The sequence below is a fragment of the Pseudorca crassidens genome, chromosome 3 (assembly GCF_039906515.1).
Source record: "Pseudorca crassidens isolate mPseCra1 chromosome 3, mPseCra1.hap1, whole genome shotgun sequence".
In the NCBI taxonomy this organism is placed as follows: domain Eukaryota; kingdom Metazoa; phylum Chordata; class Mammalia; order Artiodactyla; family Delphinidae; genus Pseudorca; species Pseudorca crassidens.
Genome location: NC_090298.1, coordinates 162,011,898 through 162,029,444, shown reverse-complemented (window position 1 = coordinate 162,029,444; position 17,547 = coordinate 162,011,898). Strand labels below are relative to the sequence as shown.

General features: G+C 43.2%; 1 protein-coding gene and 1 long non-coding RNA gene across 2 annotated transcripts in view; one reads left to right on the top strand and one right to left on the bottom strand.

Moving 5' to 3' along the window:
- Positions 1–5,148: 5,148 nt before the first annotated feature.
- Positions 5,149–17,547, bottom strand: part of LOC137222333 (uncharacterized) — a 93,008-nt gene continuing 80,609 nt past the window's right edge. The window contains exon 2 of the long non-coding RNA XR_010942411.1: positions 5,149–5,429. This is a non-coding gene — a long non-coding RNA (uncharacterized lncRNA). The remainder of the gene's footprint in view (positions 5,430–17,547) is intronic.
- Positions 9,687–17,547, top strand: part of ZNF14 (zinc finger protein 14) — a 33,333-nt gene continuing 25,472 nt past the window's right edge. The window contains exon 1 of the mRNA XM_067733401.1: positions 9,687–9,904. Within this exon, the coding sequence (XP_067589502.1) occupies positions 9,866–9,904 (39 nt within the window). The 5' untranslated portion in view covers positions 9,687–9,865. The remainder of the gene's footprint in view (positions 9,905–17,547) is intronic.

Here is a 17,547-nt window from a genome sequence, read left to right as displayed (position 1 = left end):
TTGAGCACCTTACATTTTTTTTTTTTTTGAGCACCTTACATTTTTGATCGAGTGATAAACAGGTCAGATAAGGACCCTCCCCTCATGGGATTTCCTTCTAGTTGTGGGTGAGGTTATGCAAAGGGACAAAGGATAAATAAACAGGTAAAGATAATGATGCATATGATTAAAATAAAATAGGGCTATGTGCTGGAGCAAGCCTGGGGGCTTCTCAGAGGAGGTGACATTTGGATATAAGACGGAAATGTTGAGAAAAGGCCAACCAAGAAGAAGGGGAGTGGAAAAGTATACCTGGCACTCGTGGGAGAGGAAATCACGCATGCAAAGGCCCTGAAGCAGGAACTGGTTTGACATATTTGAATCACAGGCCTGTGTTTCAGAAGGCAACGTGGAAAATAGTGTGAGATGGGTGTGGTCAAAAGTCAGGGTCCTGGTCATTCAGGGCTTTATAGACCCATGTGAGGAATTAGGGTTTTAATGTAAGAGAGATGGGAAGCCACTGGAAGGCTTTGTAGCAAAAATGATGTGATGTGATGTCCTTTTCTGATTTCTAAGTTTGCTCTAGCTGCTGTGTTGAGATTGGGCTGTAAGCGGGCCGGGCTGTAAGCGGGCCAGACTTTAGAAGCCATGGTGGGCTTCTAGGTCCATTCCTAGATGCGGCCGGAGTGGGAGAACGGGAACAGCTCCCTGGGCTTAAAATTATCTTTTCATTGTTGATTCCTGACTTAATGGCATTGTGATTAGAAAATGTTCCTTATGATACTGCTGCTTTTTTCTTTTTCTTTTGATTTTTTATTTTTGGCTGTGTTGCGTCTTTGTTGCTGCGCACAGGCTTTCTCTAGTTGTGGCAAGCAGGGGCTATACTTCATTGTGGTGTGCTGGCTTCTTGCTGTGGCTTCTCTTGGTGTGGAGTCCAGTCTCTAGGGGTGGGGGCTTCATTAGTTGTGGCGCACAGGCTCGGTAGTTGTGGCGCACAAGATTCATTGCTCCGCGGCATGTGGGATCTTCCCGGACCAGGGCTTGAAACCATGTCCCCTGCATTGGCAGGCGGATTCTTAACCAATGCGCCACTAGGGAAGTCCCAGTACAGCTTCTTTGGTTCTTGTTGAGATTTGCTTTCTCCCTGGTATATGATCAGTCTTCCTACCTTTGCACGTACGCTCCAGAAGCACAGGCAGGCCCCTAGTTCCATGTGTGTCCCCTTGACCAAGCCCAGCAGCTGTTCATCGAGGCTTCTGTGAATTTGCTCATCTCTATAAGACTTGTTGGTTACGACACGCAGGACATTCAGGCATCTTGTCCCTCTCAGGTTCCATCGGTTTTCGTGTCTGTCTTTTGAGGCTGTGAGAGGAACACAGTGTGTGTCCTGTCCCTTCCCCTGGAACCGCGTCTCCAGACCGCGTGTCCCTCATGCTGTCAGCCCCCAAGGCTGCCCCCAGATTCCGCACCAGCACAGCCTCCTCCAGCCCTACCACACTCCCGTCCTCACACTTAGGGGTGTTGCTCATAACCGCTTTTAGAGAGAACTTATTTCATTTCACTTACAATCATTGCATGGTGTTCACCTTGCTTTTCCTTTTCTTTGTAATATGAACACATGAGCTCTACCCTTGGAACATTTGAAGTACACAGCGCAGTGTTGTTAACCACAGGTGCCTCTAGAACTGATGTTTTCCAGTCATACACACGTCTTTATTTTTAGTTTGAACTTTCTTTTTTATTAATGTATAGTTGATTCACAATATTATATTCATTTCAGGTGTACAGCATAGTGATTCACAATTTTTAAAAGTTACCTGTCACGCATTTTTTTTTTTTTTTTTTTTTGCGGTACGTGGGCCTCTCACTGTTGTGGCCTCTGCCGCTGCGGAGCACAGGCTTCGGACGCGCAGGCCCAGCGGCCATGGCTCACGGGCCCAGCCGCTCCGTGGCATGTGGGATCTTCCCGGACCGGGTCACGAACCCGTGTCCCCTGCATCGGCAGGCGGACTCTCAACCACTGCGCCACCAGGGAAGCCCCTTTTTTTTTTTTTTAATGTCAGTGACAAGTTTTGAGTGTTGAACCCCACCCAATCCCATTTTTCCCATAAGCCCTGTGGCTTTCACTGTGTGATTATGCATAATATTGGTTAGCAACACCTATGAAAAAGTCTTGTTTAAAAACAAACTTCCCTGGAGGGGGCAAGTTCCAGCCCACTGGCTGAAACTCATTAAGTTCAACCACGTCGTGACCTTCTGCCCTGTTGTCACTCAGGGAAAGGGGGTGGGGTCTCATGACTTGTCCAATCAGGGGCGCAGCACGGGAAGGTGGGTGGGGCAACACTTAGCCGACCGCTTAGAGGCACCTGTAGGTGCTCAGCGTAGCGTTTCATCGGCTCTCCCGGGTCGCAGGTGTCTGTCTGCACCGTATATGATGCTGTGAACTGCAGAGGTGGAAGGGAGGACCCCAGGGGAACCCCAGAAGCCAGGAAATGGTGAGTTGAGGGGCCAGGTGTCCCAAGACAGGGAGGAGGGGTTGAGTCGGAACCTACCACTGTGGGACCCGTACCCTGCTGCGGTCAACTCCGGAGTCTGCAGACCCAAGTCCGCCTGGGGCTCAGCTCAGACCTAAGCCCCCTCCAGCTCTCAGCGCGGGGGCTGGGCCAGCTGCCGAGACTTCGGGCGTCCTGTCCCATCACTGTGCGTGGTGACTTTGGCCCCGGAGCCTCTCTGGGCAGCTCTGCACCCGCAACCTGTCTCTCCTCAGATTGTGCATTGACCTCGGGTAGAGTCTTCAGACTCTGTGTCTGGTCTTCAAGTGTGGGTGGAGCTTTAGTCTGTGGGGACCCCAGTGCCACCTTTCTCCCCAAGAGGACCCGTTTTCTCCTGAGTTCTCCAAATGTTTGGGGAAGCAGAATCTCGAAACCACGAACCTGACGCCCCAGCCTAGCTCTTCCTAGGGCTGGCATTAAATCCATAAATTCCAGGTCCCTTCCCGCCTTCCCAAAGCCCTGCGTCTCTAATTCACAGCATCATTATCAACTATTTGTCCTCCGTGGTGCATGTCAAACAGACGCGGTATGGTTTTTTCCAGGGAGGAAAATTTATGCGTTCATTTATTTAATAATAAAATCAATAATATTATTAATGGAAATAAAAATTATTTAATGCTCACCATATATCAGGGACTGTGCAAACACCTTACCCAGATCTCATTTAATCCTAACACCTAATATATATATATATGTATATATATATATATACATATATATATATATTTTTCCCGGTACGCGGGCCTCTCACTGTTGTGGCCTCTCCCATTGCGGAGCACAGGCTCCGGACGCGCAGGCCCAATGGCTCACGGGCGTAGCCGCTCCGCGGCATGTGGGATCTTTCCGGACCGGAGCACGAACCCGTGTCCCCTGCATCGGCAGGCGGACTCTCAACCACTGCGCCACCAGGGAAGCCCAGGTGTCTTCTTGATGTGGTGGTACGTTGAGGGTGGAAAGGAAATGTTTTATAGTCCCATGATTGGGTCTCAGTATGTGACCATGGGCTGTGACCCTTCTGTGGTATAAGAAAGATATTTGGTCTTTGTCCATGGTTCTTAGCAAAGACCTCCTAAAGCCCTTGGAATTTCCCATGTGATAAGGGTGATAGTAGCATCTTATGTTCTAATGAGGCAACTGTTTCCAGACCCATAGATGATTTCATGATGGGAGATGGTTACCAGGAAGAACAAGCTATGATTAGAGGCTTAGAGCTTTCAGCCCAGCCCATGCTCAAGCCCCCAGTGTTGAAAACTCCATCAAAACCCCTAAACCTCGGGATTCAGAGATATCTGAGTTGGTGAACACATCACTGTGCTGGGAGGCTGTCATGCCAGGAGAGGGCATGGAACCTTCCTACCCCTGTTTCCCTACTTTGCCCTGTGCACCCTTTCCATCTGGCTGTTCCTGACTTGTATCTTTTTGTTTGTTTTTTTGCGGTACGCGGGCCTCTCACTGTTGCGGCCTCTCCCGTTGCGGAGCACAGGCTCCGGACGCGCAGGCCCAGCGGCCATGGCTCACGGGCCTAGCCGCTCTGTGGTATGTGGGATCTTCACGGACCGGGGCACGAACCCGTGTCCCCTGCATTGGCAGGTGGACTCTCAACCACTGCGCCACCAGGGAAGCCCCCTGACTTGTATCTTTTCAGATAAACTGATAATAATAAGTAAAGCATTTTTCTTAGTTCTAATAGTCATTCTATCAAATTAACAGACATGAGGGGTTATAGGGAACTTCCGAATTTGTCGTCAGCCATCCAGAAACGTGTGTGGCCTGGGCCTTGCATTTGCAGCTGGCATCTGACACGGGGGTCGTCTTGTGGTGTTGCAGGAAGGGGAACCCCTTCCAGGGCCTGAGAATGGGCTCTTGTCTAACACTCAGAAATGAATTGTCCAAGGAGACGCACATGCTGACAAAGCGAGAGATTTCACTGGGAAGGGGCGCCCGGGTGGAGAGCAGCAGGGTAGGGGAACCCAGAAGAACTGCTCTGCCACATGGCTCAAAGTCTCACGTGTTATAGTAATGGGGTTCGTTTCTGGGTTGTCTCTGGCCAATCATTCTGACTCAGGGTCCTTCCTGGTGGCACGACCATCGCTCAGCCAAGATGGATTCCAGTGAGACGGATTCTGGGAGGTTGGTAAGATACACGGACTGGCATCTCTTCTCTCCTTTTGACCTTTGCCGAATTCTTATGGTTGGTGGTAGCTGTTAGTTCATTCCTTACCAGAACCTCCTGTTGTAAGATAACTCATTGCAAGTGGCTACTATCGTGTCTGGCCAGGGTGGGCAGTTACGGTCAGAGGTTCCCCCAACAACAGGACTTGGCCCTTCAACTATGGAATCTGATGTTAACTTTGGTTAGTGTTAGAATTGAGTTGTAAGACACCCAGTTGGAACTGGAGAGCTGGTGAAGTGGTTTCGGAAAACACACCACGTGTTTGCTGTTGGGGTTTAAACAAAACAAAACTCTCAACCTCACAAGTCTTTCTGAGGTCTCTCTCTCCCTCAACTTAGGTCAGGCAGAAAGGCTAGAGGGGACTCAAGTTAGCAAATTTCCCCTGTTGCCAAAAAAATCTTGGCTCTCTGTGCACTGATATTGAACAGAAATATGGAGACAGAGTTTTTGGAGGAAAAGAAAGATAGCTTTTAATTCTTTGCCAGGCAAAGGGGAAAACACAGCAGGCTAGCACCTCAGGAACTGTGCCCTCACTTCCTGAGGAGTCAGAGGAGATCTTATAGGTGGGGCTCGAAGTCCGGGGGTGTATGATAAGGATCAAATCATGAAGGTCTTGCATTTTTCTTCTTCTTGCATTATTTCAAAACAGTCACAGCTGGAGTCAGGCAGCCCATGCCGGTAACTGGGCCTGTTTGTCTCTGGTTTATTGGCCTGTGACCTTCTTTCTGAAATGCAAAAAGCGACAAGGGGTGACTTGTAACAAGGGAGTGCAGGGAGCTTAAACACCAGGTGCAGGATGTAATTTACATCACACAGAGTTAGGGGGTGATAGGTGCAGGATGTAATTCACATAGTGTCAGGTAGTGATAGGTTAGCTTTGTGAAGGACTAATCTAGTTACAGACACTACAGATTAGTACCAGTTAAAATATAGCTAGGAGTGATTAACTCTTTCAGGCCTGTTGGTTTCTTCTCTAGCCTGATCACTGTTCCCTTAACTTTCCTTGTTCTCAGGAGAGGAAAAACTTCATTTCTATTTTTGCTGCAACAACCTCCCCACTGCTGGTTCATTCCCTCCATATCAGTGGAGGAAGGGAAACGGGCATCATTCTTGTCTGGCTGAGGACAAAACTTCAGTTTTGCTCCACTTGACAAACACCAGCTGTCTGGCCCAGGGGCCCATCCATCTCCTACTTCACCCTCCCACCACGTCAGTTAGGCACTGGCTAAACAGACTCTTTTGAGGACAGGCATTGTTAAGAGCAGAATATTGTGGGCGTATTTCAAATTTTCTATTTTACTCTCTCTCCAATTTTGGAGACAGCAGTCGGCCCTGTGATTAATGGTTTGATAGATCCGAGCCGTTAATTTGAGGTTTGTTTGCTTTCTTCTGGTGAGGATAATAGGAATGTCCCCTTCTGTGCTCTTTACATGCCAGATGAGAATCTAGAAGTCTGACTCCCTTTTTTTATGTTTGACTGCTGACAACTTTTAAAGCCTCATCCTTCCTTCTCCTGGTGCCCCACATCTGTACAAGATGACGAGAAGCCCTGGGTGCTTACTTCTTTGGTGCTGGTGAGAGATGAAATCCTTGGTAGCCTCTGCCTTTCTGTGCAAAACCTCACACTAGTCCGCCTCCTAATCTCAATTCAAACAAACAAGCAAACAAAAACCTCAGGCCGAAATTTGCAGCAACATGGATGGACCTAGAGATTCTCATACTGAGTGAAGTAAGTCGGACAGAGAAAGACAAATATCATATTATATCGCTTATATGTGGAATCTAAAAAAATGGCACAACTGAACTTATTTATAAAACAGAAATAGAGTCACAGATGTGAAAAGCAAACATGGTTACTGGGGGGAAAGGGGGGTGGGGAAGGTTAAATTGGGAGATTGGGATTGACATATACACACTAACATATATAAAATAGAGGGACTTCCCTGGTGTCCAGTGGTTAAGACTCTCCACTTTCAATGCAGGAGGCACAGGTTCAATCCCTGGTCTGGGAACTAGACCCATGTGCTGCATGGTGTGGCCAAAAAAATTTTTTTAATTAAAATAAATAATATAGATAACTAATAGAGACCTAATGTATAGCACAGGGAACCCTACTCAGTCCTCTGTAATGACCTATATGGGAAAAGAATCTAAAAAAGAGTGGATATATGTTTATGTATAATTGATTCTCTCTGCTGTACTGCAGAAACTAACACAACATTGTAAATCAACTATACTCCAATAAAAATTTTTAAAAAAACAAACGAAAAAAACTCAGGCCAGGCTCCTTGCCTTGTTCTGTCCAGGCACTTCCCACCTGCTTAAGAGGCCTTCCCTGCCCTCCCCAGACACTTCCATTATGGAAGTAATAAACTCTTTCATATGTTCCTGGCAGTAATGTGTTGTCAGTCAAACCTAGGGTAGGGACCCCCCTAACACAGTAGGTTACCATAACAGTTATAGAAGGGGTAAGGTATTGTCAACGGAAAAAAATATTCACAACCTGAAAGTTGAGAGTTATGTTTTCTTCAGTGGACATACTGAGGACTTCAAGTTTGGGAGGCAGCATCTTAAGCAACTCTGAGGAGGCGAGGGGGGAACTAGGATATATAGGAGTTTTGCAACAAAGGGCAGGTAGTAGGAACAAAAGGTTACTGTTAATAAAAGAAAACTAGGTACAGTAAGTCCCCTACATAAGAATGAGTTCTGATTCTGAGAGCACTCTCATCGGTCCGATTTGTTTGTAAGTCCAACAAAGTTAGTCTAGGTACCCAGCTAACACCATCGGCTATATGGTACTGTACTGTAATAGGTTTATAATACTTTTCACACAAATAATACATAAAAAACAAAGAATAAATAAAACATTTTAAATCTTACAGTACAGTCCCTTGAAAAGTACAGCAGTACAGTACAACAGCTGGCATACAGGGCTGGCATCGAGTGAACAGGCAAGAAGAGTGACTGACTGGAGGAGAGAGAGGAGGTGGGAGATGGTAGAGCTGAAGGATCTTCAGCAATAGGAGACGGAGGGCAAGCTGCAGTTTCACTCAAGCCTAACGTTGATGGAACGCTCATTTGCATCTTTGAAAGTCCGCAACTTGAAGGGTTGTTTGCAGGGACTTACTGTATCTCAAGTTAAGGAATTTAGCGCTTTTCTATGTTTGGGAAGATGCAAGAGTCTGGGTTCACTGAAACCATTCCTTTGATATGCACCTCAGCTATCTGGGGCCAGTATCCTGTGTTTTCACATCCTGAGCTTCCTCCGGGCTCACCGGCTCACCTTTTCGGCGCTGCAGTCGCTGATGACTGTGACATCGTTTGCTTACTGATGTGGCAGGCAATATTTTATTTCTCAGTATCTTTATCAATACGCTTTGCTTAATTGTCCTATTGATAAATACTCCAGATTTTTACGTATCAGTGCACGCCACCCTTTATTTTTAAAAGGTACAAATGATGATGAATTTAGGTAATCCATTTTTTCTAAATATTGGGTTGGCCAAAATGCTCGTTGGGGTTTTTCCATAAGGTGGACCATAATGTGGAAAAACCCCAACGAACTTTTTGGCCAGCCCGCTAGATACATGGCTTGTTACTGTGGGTGAAAAATGCGGCCTGCCACATCGATAAACAGAGGGTGTTGCAGCCATCAAGTCAGCAGCCTTCAAGCCATCCCCAACTGTGCACCCTGAGGGGATTCAGGGCGGACAAAGGGTACTGGCCCTAGACGGTTAAGGTGCACATCAAACGAACGTTTTCAGTGAGCCCAGACTCTCGCATCTTCCCACACGTAGAAAGGCGCCAATTCATTAACTTGAGATACCTGGTTTTCTTTAATTAACAGTAATCTTTTGATGTTCCACTACCTTGTTTTTATCGCAAAAGTCCTATATATCCTGGCTTCTCCCTTACCTTTTTGGAGCCCCTCAGAGCTACCTGAGAGACGGCCTCCCAGGCTTGAGTCCTCAGGAAGTCCGCCACATAAAACATAATTCTCAACTTTTATATTGTGCATTTTTTCAGTCGATATTACTAATTTTTGCTGCCAAAACCATGAATGAAAACTCAGATTGCCACCTGACAGGGCAAAAAAACATATACAAATTATGTTACTTTCCAAACTGAATTTCTTCTTAAAATTTTTATCATAAAATATATTCAGGGAAAAATGTACAAAATGTTGTAAGATTTAGTAATAATATACACATCCTTGGAATCATCATGAAGATTCTTAAATGGCCTGTGGGCAGTGGTGAGGTGTCCTGATGTTCCCATGCCTGACTTATCTCCATCCTGCCCCATTCATGACCACTGTCCTGATTTGTTTATCTACATACCCTTACCATCTAAATATTTTTCACTCAGCAGTGTTCTTTCAGTTTTACCTCCTTTGACCTTTCGACAGAGTATTGATGGAATTCCATTGAAAAGGTGGTTTCTCTGCCTGTGTTTCACACATGCTAGTGTTTGAGGCTTCAGGGCTGGTCTAGGACTGTGGGGTTCATCCTCCCACCAGAGCCAAGTGCCCCTGAGGCCAGGGGACTTAAAGTACCAGATGAGTGAGGGTGGGGAGGGGGGACAGAATTCTCCTAAAGGAAATGGTTAAAGATGAAAGTGGAACAGAGTCTTTTTTTTGGGGGGGGGAGGGTGGGAGCTGCTCTGTGGGGCTTGTGGGACCTTGGTTTCCAGACCAGGGATCCAACCCGTGCCCCCTGCAGTGGAAGCACGGAGCCCTAACCACTGGACAGCCAGGGAATTCCTGGAACAGCCTCATTATTACCGAATAGTGAGGACACAGAAGTGTCCATGTTTGTGAAGGGTCACAGTTCTGTGCCAGGCCTTAGTGGCCTTACGGTTTGACGATGTGTCCTTGGAGAGAACATTTCCCACGCACTGCCAGGACAAGGTTGGCTCAAAGACGCGACCTCCGCCCTCCTGTCACTCAGGCATGGGGGGGCGGGGCCCTGTGAACTGTCCAATCAGGGGAGTCGCCAATTATTTTACGTGGCGGTGCTGCTACGATGACGCCGGAGGCGTGGACTGCGTGCTCAGTGCCGCTTGTTCTGACAGTGGCCGTATCAGCTCCTGCTGCCCTTAAAGGCTCCAGGTGGTTATGCCGCATTCTGTGTCGCTGTGACCGGCACTTGCCGCGGCGGTCATGGGGTGGACAACCGGAAACTCCAGAAACCGAAAAACGGTGAGTGTGCGGGGTCGGGTGTTGGGAGAGGGAGGCGGTGGGACTGATGGAACCGGGCCTCCTGTGCGGCCAACTCCAGAGTCTGCGGACCCGAGTCAGCCGGTGGCGCGCCACACAGCCTTAGGGGCTGGGTCGACAGCGGGGACCCCCGGGTGTCCTGTCCTGTCCCTGCGAACCCGAGTCTCCCCCACACGGCGCGGTGGCCATAGGGAGGGACTCGGGGCAATCGTGACTCGGTCTCTGGGGTACACGTGTGGGAGCAGCTGTGGTCTGGGGGTGTCCGGTTCCCCCTTTCTCTCCAGGGGAATCATTTTACTCTCACTTCTTAAAATGTTTGAGGAACAGGATCTCAAATCCACGACCCTGTCCCCCCAGCCTAGCTCTTCCTAGGGCTGGCAATAAATCCCTAAATTTACAGATGTTTCCCCGCATTCCCAAATGCCATCTTCCCCTCTGCAGTTCATAGTATCACTAATAACTGTTTTTCTCCGTGGTGCGTTGCAAACGGATGCAGTATTTTAATTGTTTAATCATTTATCAACGGAGCCATGGATGGCTCTTTTTAAAGATTTATTGTTACAGCTGTTTTACTTGAGAGGAAAGCAGAGAACCACTACCTGGAATATGTTATATGGAATGCTTTTGCCTCTCCTCTCAAAATCCTTCTTGGTCACGGACATCCTATGGGAAGACCTTTGGGTGGAGGGTCCTCTTGAGAAAATTTCCTGGGTGATCTTTTTTCAGCACTGCCTCCGTTCCTGAGTTTCTCTCTTTGAAAATATTTATTCACTTATTTGAGACTCAGTTTTTCAATAAGTGTAAATTTTATTTATTCAGTAGACCTGGGGAGACAGTATAAAGTTTTTCCAAAGAGGCAAGAAAGGTGAATTTCAGAAAAATATTTCATTATTACATTCTGTGTGTTAAAATTTTTGTTTCCTTTTTTTTTTTTCCCCACCCTGAGTGGATGTAGTAATATTCTGAGGTCTTTTGGGTGATTTCCAATGGCATATCAGGACTTAGACTTGCAAAATCTAGAAGTGTTCCAATACGATTGTTTACAAATCAGTTTCTTTTTTTGGAATTAATTCATTGACATCTTCATTTTCCGACAGGAATAGGTGTTTTGGGATTTTCCTGTTGAAAAAAAAAAATTGCCTTACAGTCTTCTCTCTTCCTTTACACATAAATACTGGGTTGAGTGATTTTTCTGGATTATTGAATCACTGGGTTTATGTCATTTAAATCATCATTGGTGATCCAAAGTATTGTGACTGGAGCAGAGGCCTGAGGCCAGTGACTCCAAACTAAAGTTCCCATCTGGTGCCGGCAGTGGGGGGGTTTTCTTTGGCCTAGATGTTTTATGTTTGAGTTCTGCATCCATGATATAGCACTCAGAGTGTATTTTGTGTATTAAAAAAGTCTGTGGTCAGGAGTTCTGTCTCCTGGACAAAAAGTTTATGAATTTGGGAGTTTAAGTCAGATCTTAAACTGAATCTACCTGAGAATTTCCTCACTTGTGAGAATGTGAGGAGAGTTCTCTCCGGTGACTGTTCAGGTGTCCCTACCCTCCTTCACCAGGGACTGACCCACCTTAGGGGTTGTATCTCAACCTGGGTATCTAGACCCCAAGCTTGGGAATGCGTTTAACTTTCTGAATGTGGGTTTTCGTTCTTAACTGTGGGCAAGCAGACTTCTTACCTGAGCTGATTTGAATATTTGTGTTTCTTTTCTTTAGATGCCTTTATCTATTGGATATTTCAGTCCTTTAACTCTAGTTTCCCTTAGCAGTTTGCAATTTTATTTCCTTGGTGAGTGTATGTGATGTTTGATTTCTTAGGCTTTGAAAAATATAAGTTGATTGAAAAATATGTGTTTAAGGCAAGAAAATCCTGGAACCAAACAGAATTTCTGTGCCTTTTAGGCAACAGAATCTTAAGCTGTGAGATGGGTATGTTTAGGTTCTCAGGCACATTTTTCATTTTTAGATCAGTTTCTGTATGTGCTTGTCCCTAGAGAACTTTGATATTTAAAAGGCTGTACAATTCTTAAGGCAAGTGAATTTCTACTTGTGTTGATGAGTGAAAAGAACTGTTGAATTTCTGTTTTAATTGATATGAGAAAAACTACTCAAACTTAGGAAAGTCTTTGAAAATCCTAGTAGGTTTCTTCATGGATTAAATGCAAACCCCTAATGCATTATAATATGCTACTCATTCCTGACCATATCCTGAATGTGAAATATAGTGGAGGGACAAACTATGATGTCGTTTGTCCTTTTAGTTAGAAAGACATTTGAAGTTTTTCACTTTCTACAGTTTGCAGTTTTATACCCAATAGTGTTTAAAGAATTAAATTTAGAATGATTTCCTATGTAGAAAAATTAAAATTAATTTAAAAATAAATTTAAAGTAGCAACAGTTAATTAAAAACAGACTACTAGGTAGGAAAGTATGGTGTATATAAATTTCTCTTAATTTTAAATAATGTTTGTAAAGGATTTAAAAAATAGTAAGGTATGAAACAGTGAGATATCCAGTTTTTTAGAACATTTTAGGCTTACAGAAAAATTGATCAGAAAGTACAGAGTGTTCCCACTTGACCCCTCTGCATCCACACAGTTTGTACTATTTTTTTACATCTCATATTATTATGGTATATTTGTTACAATTCATGGTTCAATATCGATGCTATAAAGTCCACTGTTTATATTAGCCTTGACTCTTTGTGTTATACAATGTAGGGGTTTTGGCAAATGTATAATGACATGTATCCATCATTTCTATAGAATAGTTTAACTTTGCTAAGGATACCCTGTGCTTCACCTGTTCATTCGTCCTTCCCTCAAACCCCCAAATCCTTCCCAAGCAAAGATCTTTTTACTGGCTCATAGTTTTATCTCTTCCAGAATGTCCTAAACAGTAGGAATCATACAGTATGTAGCCTTGTCAGAGTGTCTTCTTTCACTTAGCGATATGCTTCTAAGTTTCCTGTTTCATTCAGGCAAATTATGCTCAGAGACTGAGACTGTCTTTGCCAGTAATTTATTTAACACAGGTTCACTGCGGGAATTATAATTTATAATATTTCACAAGCCAATAGCAAATAGGATAATGTCTCTTAATAAGGCAGTAAAGACATAACGTACCCCAAACCAATGATAGTTTAATTACACTGTTGTTCCAGCCAAAGGGAAGATGAAAGAAATAAAGTCCAAATTTAGTTGAGTTGCACCTTTATATGAATTGGTTCGTGATAGTGTCAGTCCTTCCAACTAAAAGCTGGGTATCAGATGCCCACTTAGATCCCTCCCTGCTGGGCAAAGGCACTAGTGTTGGCAGGCAAGGTAGGCTGCTTGGTCCAGGGACCATTTCATGGCTTGCACCACTGCCTATGAGGAGTAGGCTCGCCAAGGCAGAAACAAATATGTCCCTTCTCTTCCTGAGACTGCTGCTTGGTTTAACACCATTGCTATCCAAGAGTAACCTGGCCACAGCAGGAGCAAGTGTCTCATGATCTTCTGAGAGCTTTTTAGATTAGCAAAGAGTAGCCTTACCCAGACTGAACACTCAACTTAAGTCCTCACAGATTCTTGGTGTTTAAAGTTTAAATGTCCGTCACATGATTGTCACTTCTCCACATGTTCATAATGATAAGCACAATTTTGATGGCGTCATCCTGACATGGCCTCCCAAAGTAAACAAATTCACTCTTGGACCAAAATATCTTTACTTGAGCCATAAGCAGGTAGATCAAAACAACTTCACTTAAGCCATAAATGCATTAATTTGAAATTATAACAAACCAGTACACAGCAGCTTCCTCCTTTCTGTTGATAGCTTGATAGCTCATTTCTTTTTATCACTGAACAATATTTCATCATATGGATATACCACTGGTTGTATTCAACTATTGAAGTGTATCTTGCTTAACTCTAAGTCTTGGCAATTATGCATAAAACACCTATAAACACTGATTTGCATATTTCTGTGTGAAGACAAGTTTTCAACTCATTTGGGTAAATATAAATATACAAGGAGTATAATCTAGGAGCTAGATCCTATGATAAGGGTATGTTTAGTTTGTGAAAAAACCGCCTGTCTTCCAAAGTAGGCATACCATTTTCCATTCGCATCAGCAATGAGTAAGGATTCCTGTAGCTTTACATCTTCATCAATATTTGGTATTCTGAGTGTTTTGTATTTTACCTGTTGTAATAACCGTTTAGTGGTATCTATTTGTTTTATTTGCAATTTCCTAATGATATTTGATGTTGAGCTTCTTTTCATATGCTTATTTAACATCTGTATATCTTCTTTATTGATGTGTGTGCAAATCTTTTGCCCATTTTTCCCCCATGTTTGGGACTTTATTTTTTTTCCTCAGGGATTCTTGCTTATTTTCAATTTTGCCCTTTTTTTTTTTTTGGCTGTGCCACAGAGCATGTGGAATCTTAGTTCCCCAACCAGGGATCAAACCCATGCCCCCTGCATTGGAAGCATGGAGTCTTAACCACTGGACCACCAGGGAAGTGTCCCGAATTTTGCCCATTTTTTAACTGGATTGTTTGTCATCTTACTGTTGCATTTTAAGAGTTCTTTAGACTTGTTGGATACCAGTCCTTTGTCAGATAAGTGTTCTGCAAAGATTTTTTCCCCAATCTGTGACTGTCTTTATATTCTCTTACCACTGTCTTTTGTAGCACAGGGGATTTTAATGAAGTGAAGCTTATTGTTTTCTTTCTTGGATCTTGCTTTTGGTGTTGTATCTTAAAATTCATCAATTAACACAAGATCACCTTGATTTTCTCCTATGTTATCTTCTAGAAGTTTTTTACTTTTGCATTTTACATTTAGAGCTATGGTCTATTTTAAGTTTTGTGTAAGGTCTGTGTCTAGGTTTACTTGTTTTTTGCATGTGGATATCCACTATTTCCAGTACTGTTTGTTGAAAAGACTTTCTTTTTTCCATTGAATTGCCTTTTAGTCCTTTATCAAAGATCAGTTGGCTATATTTCTCTGGGTCTATAAGAAAGCAGTTGACTTCTGTATTCTCAGTCTTTCTATACTCTCATTAATTCCTGGAGGGATCTCTGGTGTTATGGTTTCTTTCAGATATTTTACATAGAAAATCATGTCATACACAACAAAGACAGTTTTATTTCTTTCTTCCCAATCTGTATACATTTTATTTCCTTTTCTTGCCTTATTGCATTAGCTAGGTCTTCCAGTACAGTGTTGAATAGGAGTGGTGAGAGGAGACTTCCTTACCTAGTTTCTTACCTTACAAAAAAAAAGCATCTAGTTTCTCACCATTGTGATGTTGCCTACAAGTTTCATGAAGATGTTCTATCTCAAGAGCCTGAACTCCCCTCTATTCCTAGTGTGTTATCATAAGTGGATGTTAGATTCTATCAAATGGTTTTCCATTTTATTTACACTCCTTTCATTCCTGATATTACTAACTTCTGTCTACCCTTTTTACTCAGTTAGCTTGACTAGACCTTTATCAATTTTACTGATTATTTCAAAGCACACCAGCTTTTGGTTTTGTTGATAGTCTCTGTTCCTGCAATTTTTATGTCTTCCTTAATCATTTCTTTTTTTGGTCATTTTACTTATTTTTATTGAGATATAATTGATATATTTCAAGTGAGATATTGAGATATAATTGATATATAACGATTTGATATTTGTATACATTGTGAAGTATTACCACAATAAGTCTAGTTAAACTAGCGTAACATCATCACACAGTTACAGTTTTTTTTCTTGTGATGAAATTTTTGAAATTTCCTCTCAGCAACTTTCTGATATGCAATAAAGTATTATTAATTATAGTCACAATGCTGCACATTATATCCCCTGACTTATTTTATAACTGAAAGTTTGTAATTTTTGATCTGCCTTCACCTATTTCGCCCACCCCTCAACAGCCCCCCCCCCACCTTCACGTCCCACCTCTGGCAGCTACCAGTCTATTCTCCATATCTGTGAACTTGGGGGGTTTTTTTTGTTTGTTTGTTTTGCTGCATGGCTTGCAGGATCTTAGTTCCCTGAACAGGGATTGAACCCAGGCCCACGGCTGTGAAAGTACCACATCCCAATCACTGGACTGCAAGGGAATACTCAGGGTTTTCGTTCTTTGCTTCAGATTCCATATATAGGTAAGATCATATGGTATTTTTCTCTCTGACTTATTTCACTTAGCATAATACCCTTAAGGTCCATCCATGTCACAAATGGCAAGATTTCCTTTTTATGACTGACTAATATTCCATTATATATATATATGTGTGTGTGTGTGTGTGTGTGTACACATTTTTTAAATCCATTCATCCATCATTGGGCACTTAGGTTGTTTCCATGTCTTGGCTATTGTAAATAGTGTTGCAGAGAACATGGGGGTGCAAATATTGGGTTGGCCAAAAAATTTGTTTGGATTTTTAAATTTTTTGAGGAACCTCCACACTGGTTTCCATAGTGGCTTCATCAATTTACATCCCCACCAACAATGTGCAAGAGTTGCCTTCTCTGCACTTACTCACCAACACTTGTTAGTTTTTGTCTTTTTGATAATAGTCATTCTAACAGGTGTGAGGTGATATCTCATTGTGGTAGTAATGTTGAGCACATTTCGTGTACCTACTGGCCATCTGTATGTCTCTGGATAAGTATCAGTTCAGATCCTCTGTTCATTTTTTTTTAAATCAGATTGTTTTTGTGCTGTTGAGTTAGTTGTATGAGTTCTTTATATATTTTGGATAGTAATTCCTTATCACATTTGATTGCAAGTATTTTCTCCCACTCAGTAGTTTGCCTTTTCTTTTTGTTGATGGTTTCCATGGCTGTGCAGAAGCTTTTTAGTTTGATGTAGTCCCACTTGTTCACTTTTGCTTTTCTTGCTTTTGTTTTTGGTGTCAAAACCAAAAAAATCATCTCCAAGACTGATATCAAAGAGGTTACTGCCTGTGTTTTCTTCTAGGATTCTTATGGTATTGAGGCTTATGTCAAGTCTTATGCCATTTAAAAAAAATTTTTATTGGAGTATTGTTGATTTACAATGTTGTGTTAGTTTCAGGTGTACAGCAAAGTAAATCAGTTGTACACATATCCACTCTTTTTTAGATTCTTTTCCCATATACGTCATTTCAGAGTATTGAGTAGAGTTCCCTGTGCTATACATACAGTAGGTCCTTACTATCTTTTTTTTGAATTTATTTATTTATTTATTTTTGGCTGTGTTGGGTCTTCGTTGCTGCATGCAGACTTTCTCTAGTTGCAAAGAGCGGGGGCTACTCTTCATTGTGGTGCACGGGTTTCTCATTGCAGTGGCTTCTCATTGCGGAGCATGGGCTCTAGGCATGCAGGCTTCAGTAGTTGTGGCACGTGGGCTCTAGAGCACAGGCTCAGTAGTTGTGGCGCATGGGCTTAGTTGCTCCGCGGCATGTGGGATCTTCCCAGACCAGGGATGGAACCTGTGTCCCCTGCATTGGCAGGCAGATTCTTAACCACTGCACCACCATGGAAGTCCTCTATTTTTTATATATTAGTGTGTGTATGTCTATCCCAATCTTCCAATTTAGTTAATTCATTTGAGTTGATTTTTGTATATGGTGTAAGATAGTGGTCCAGTTTCATTCC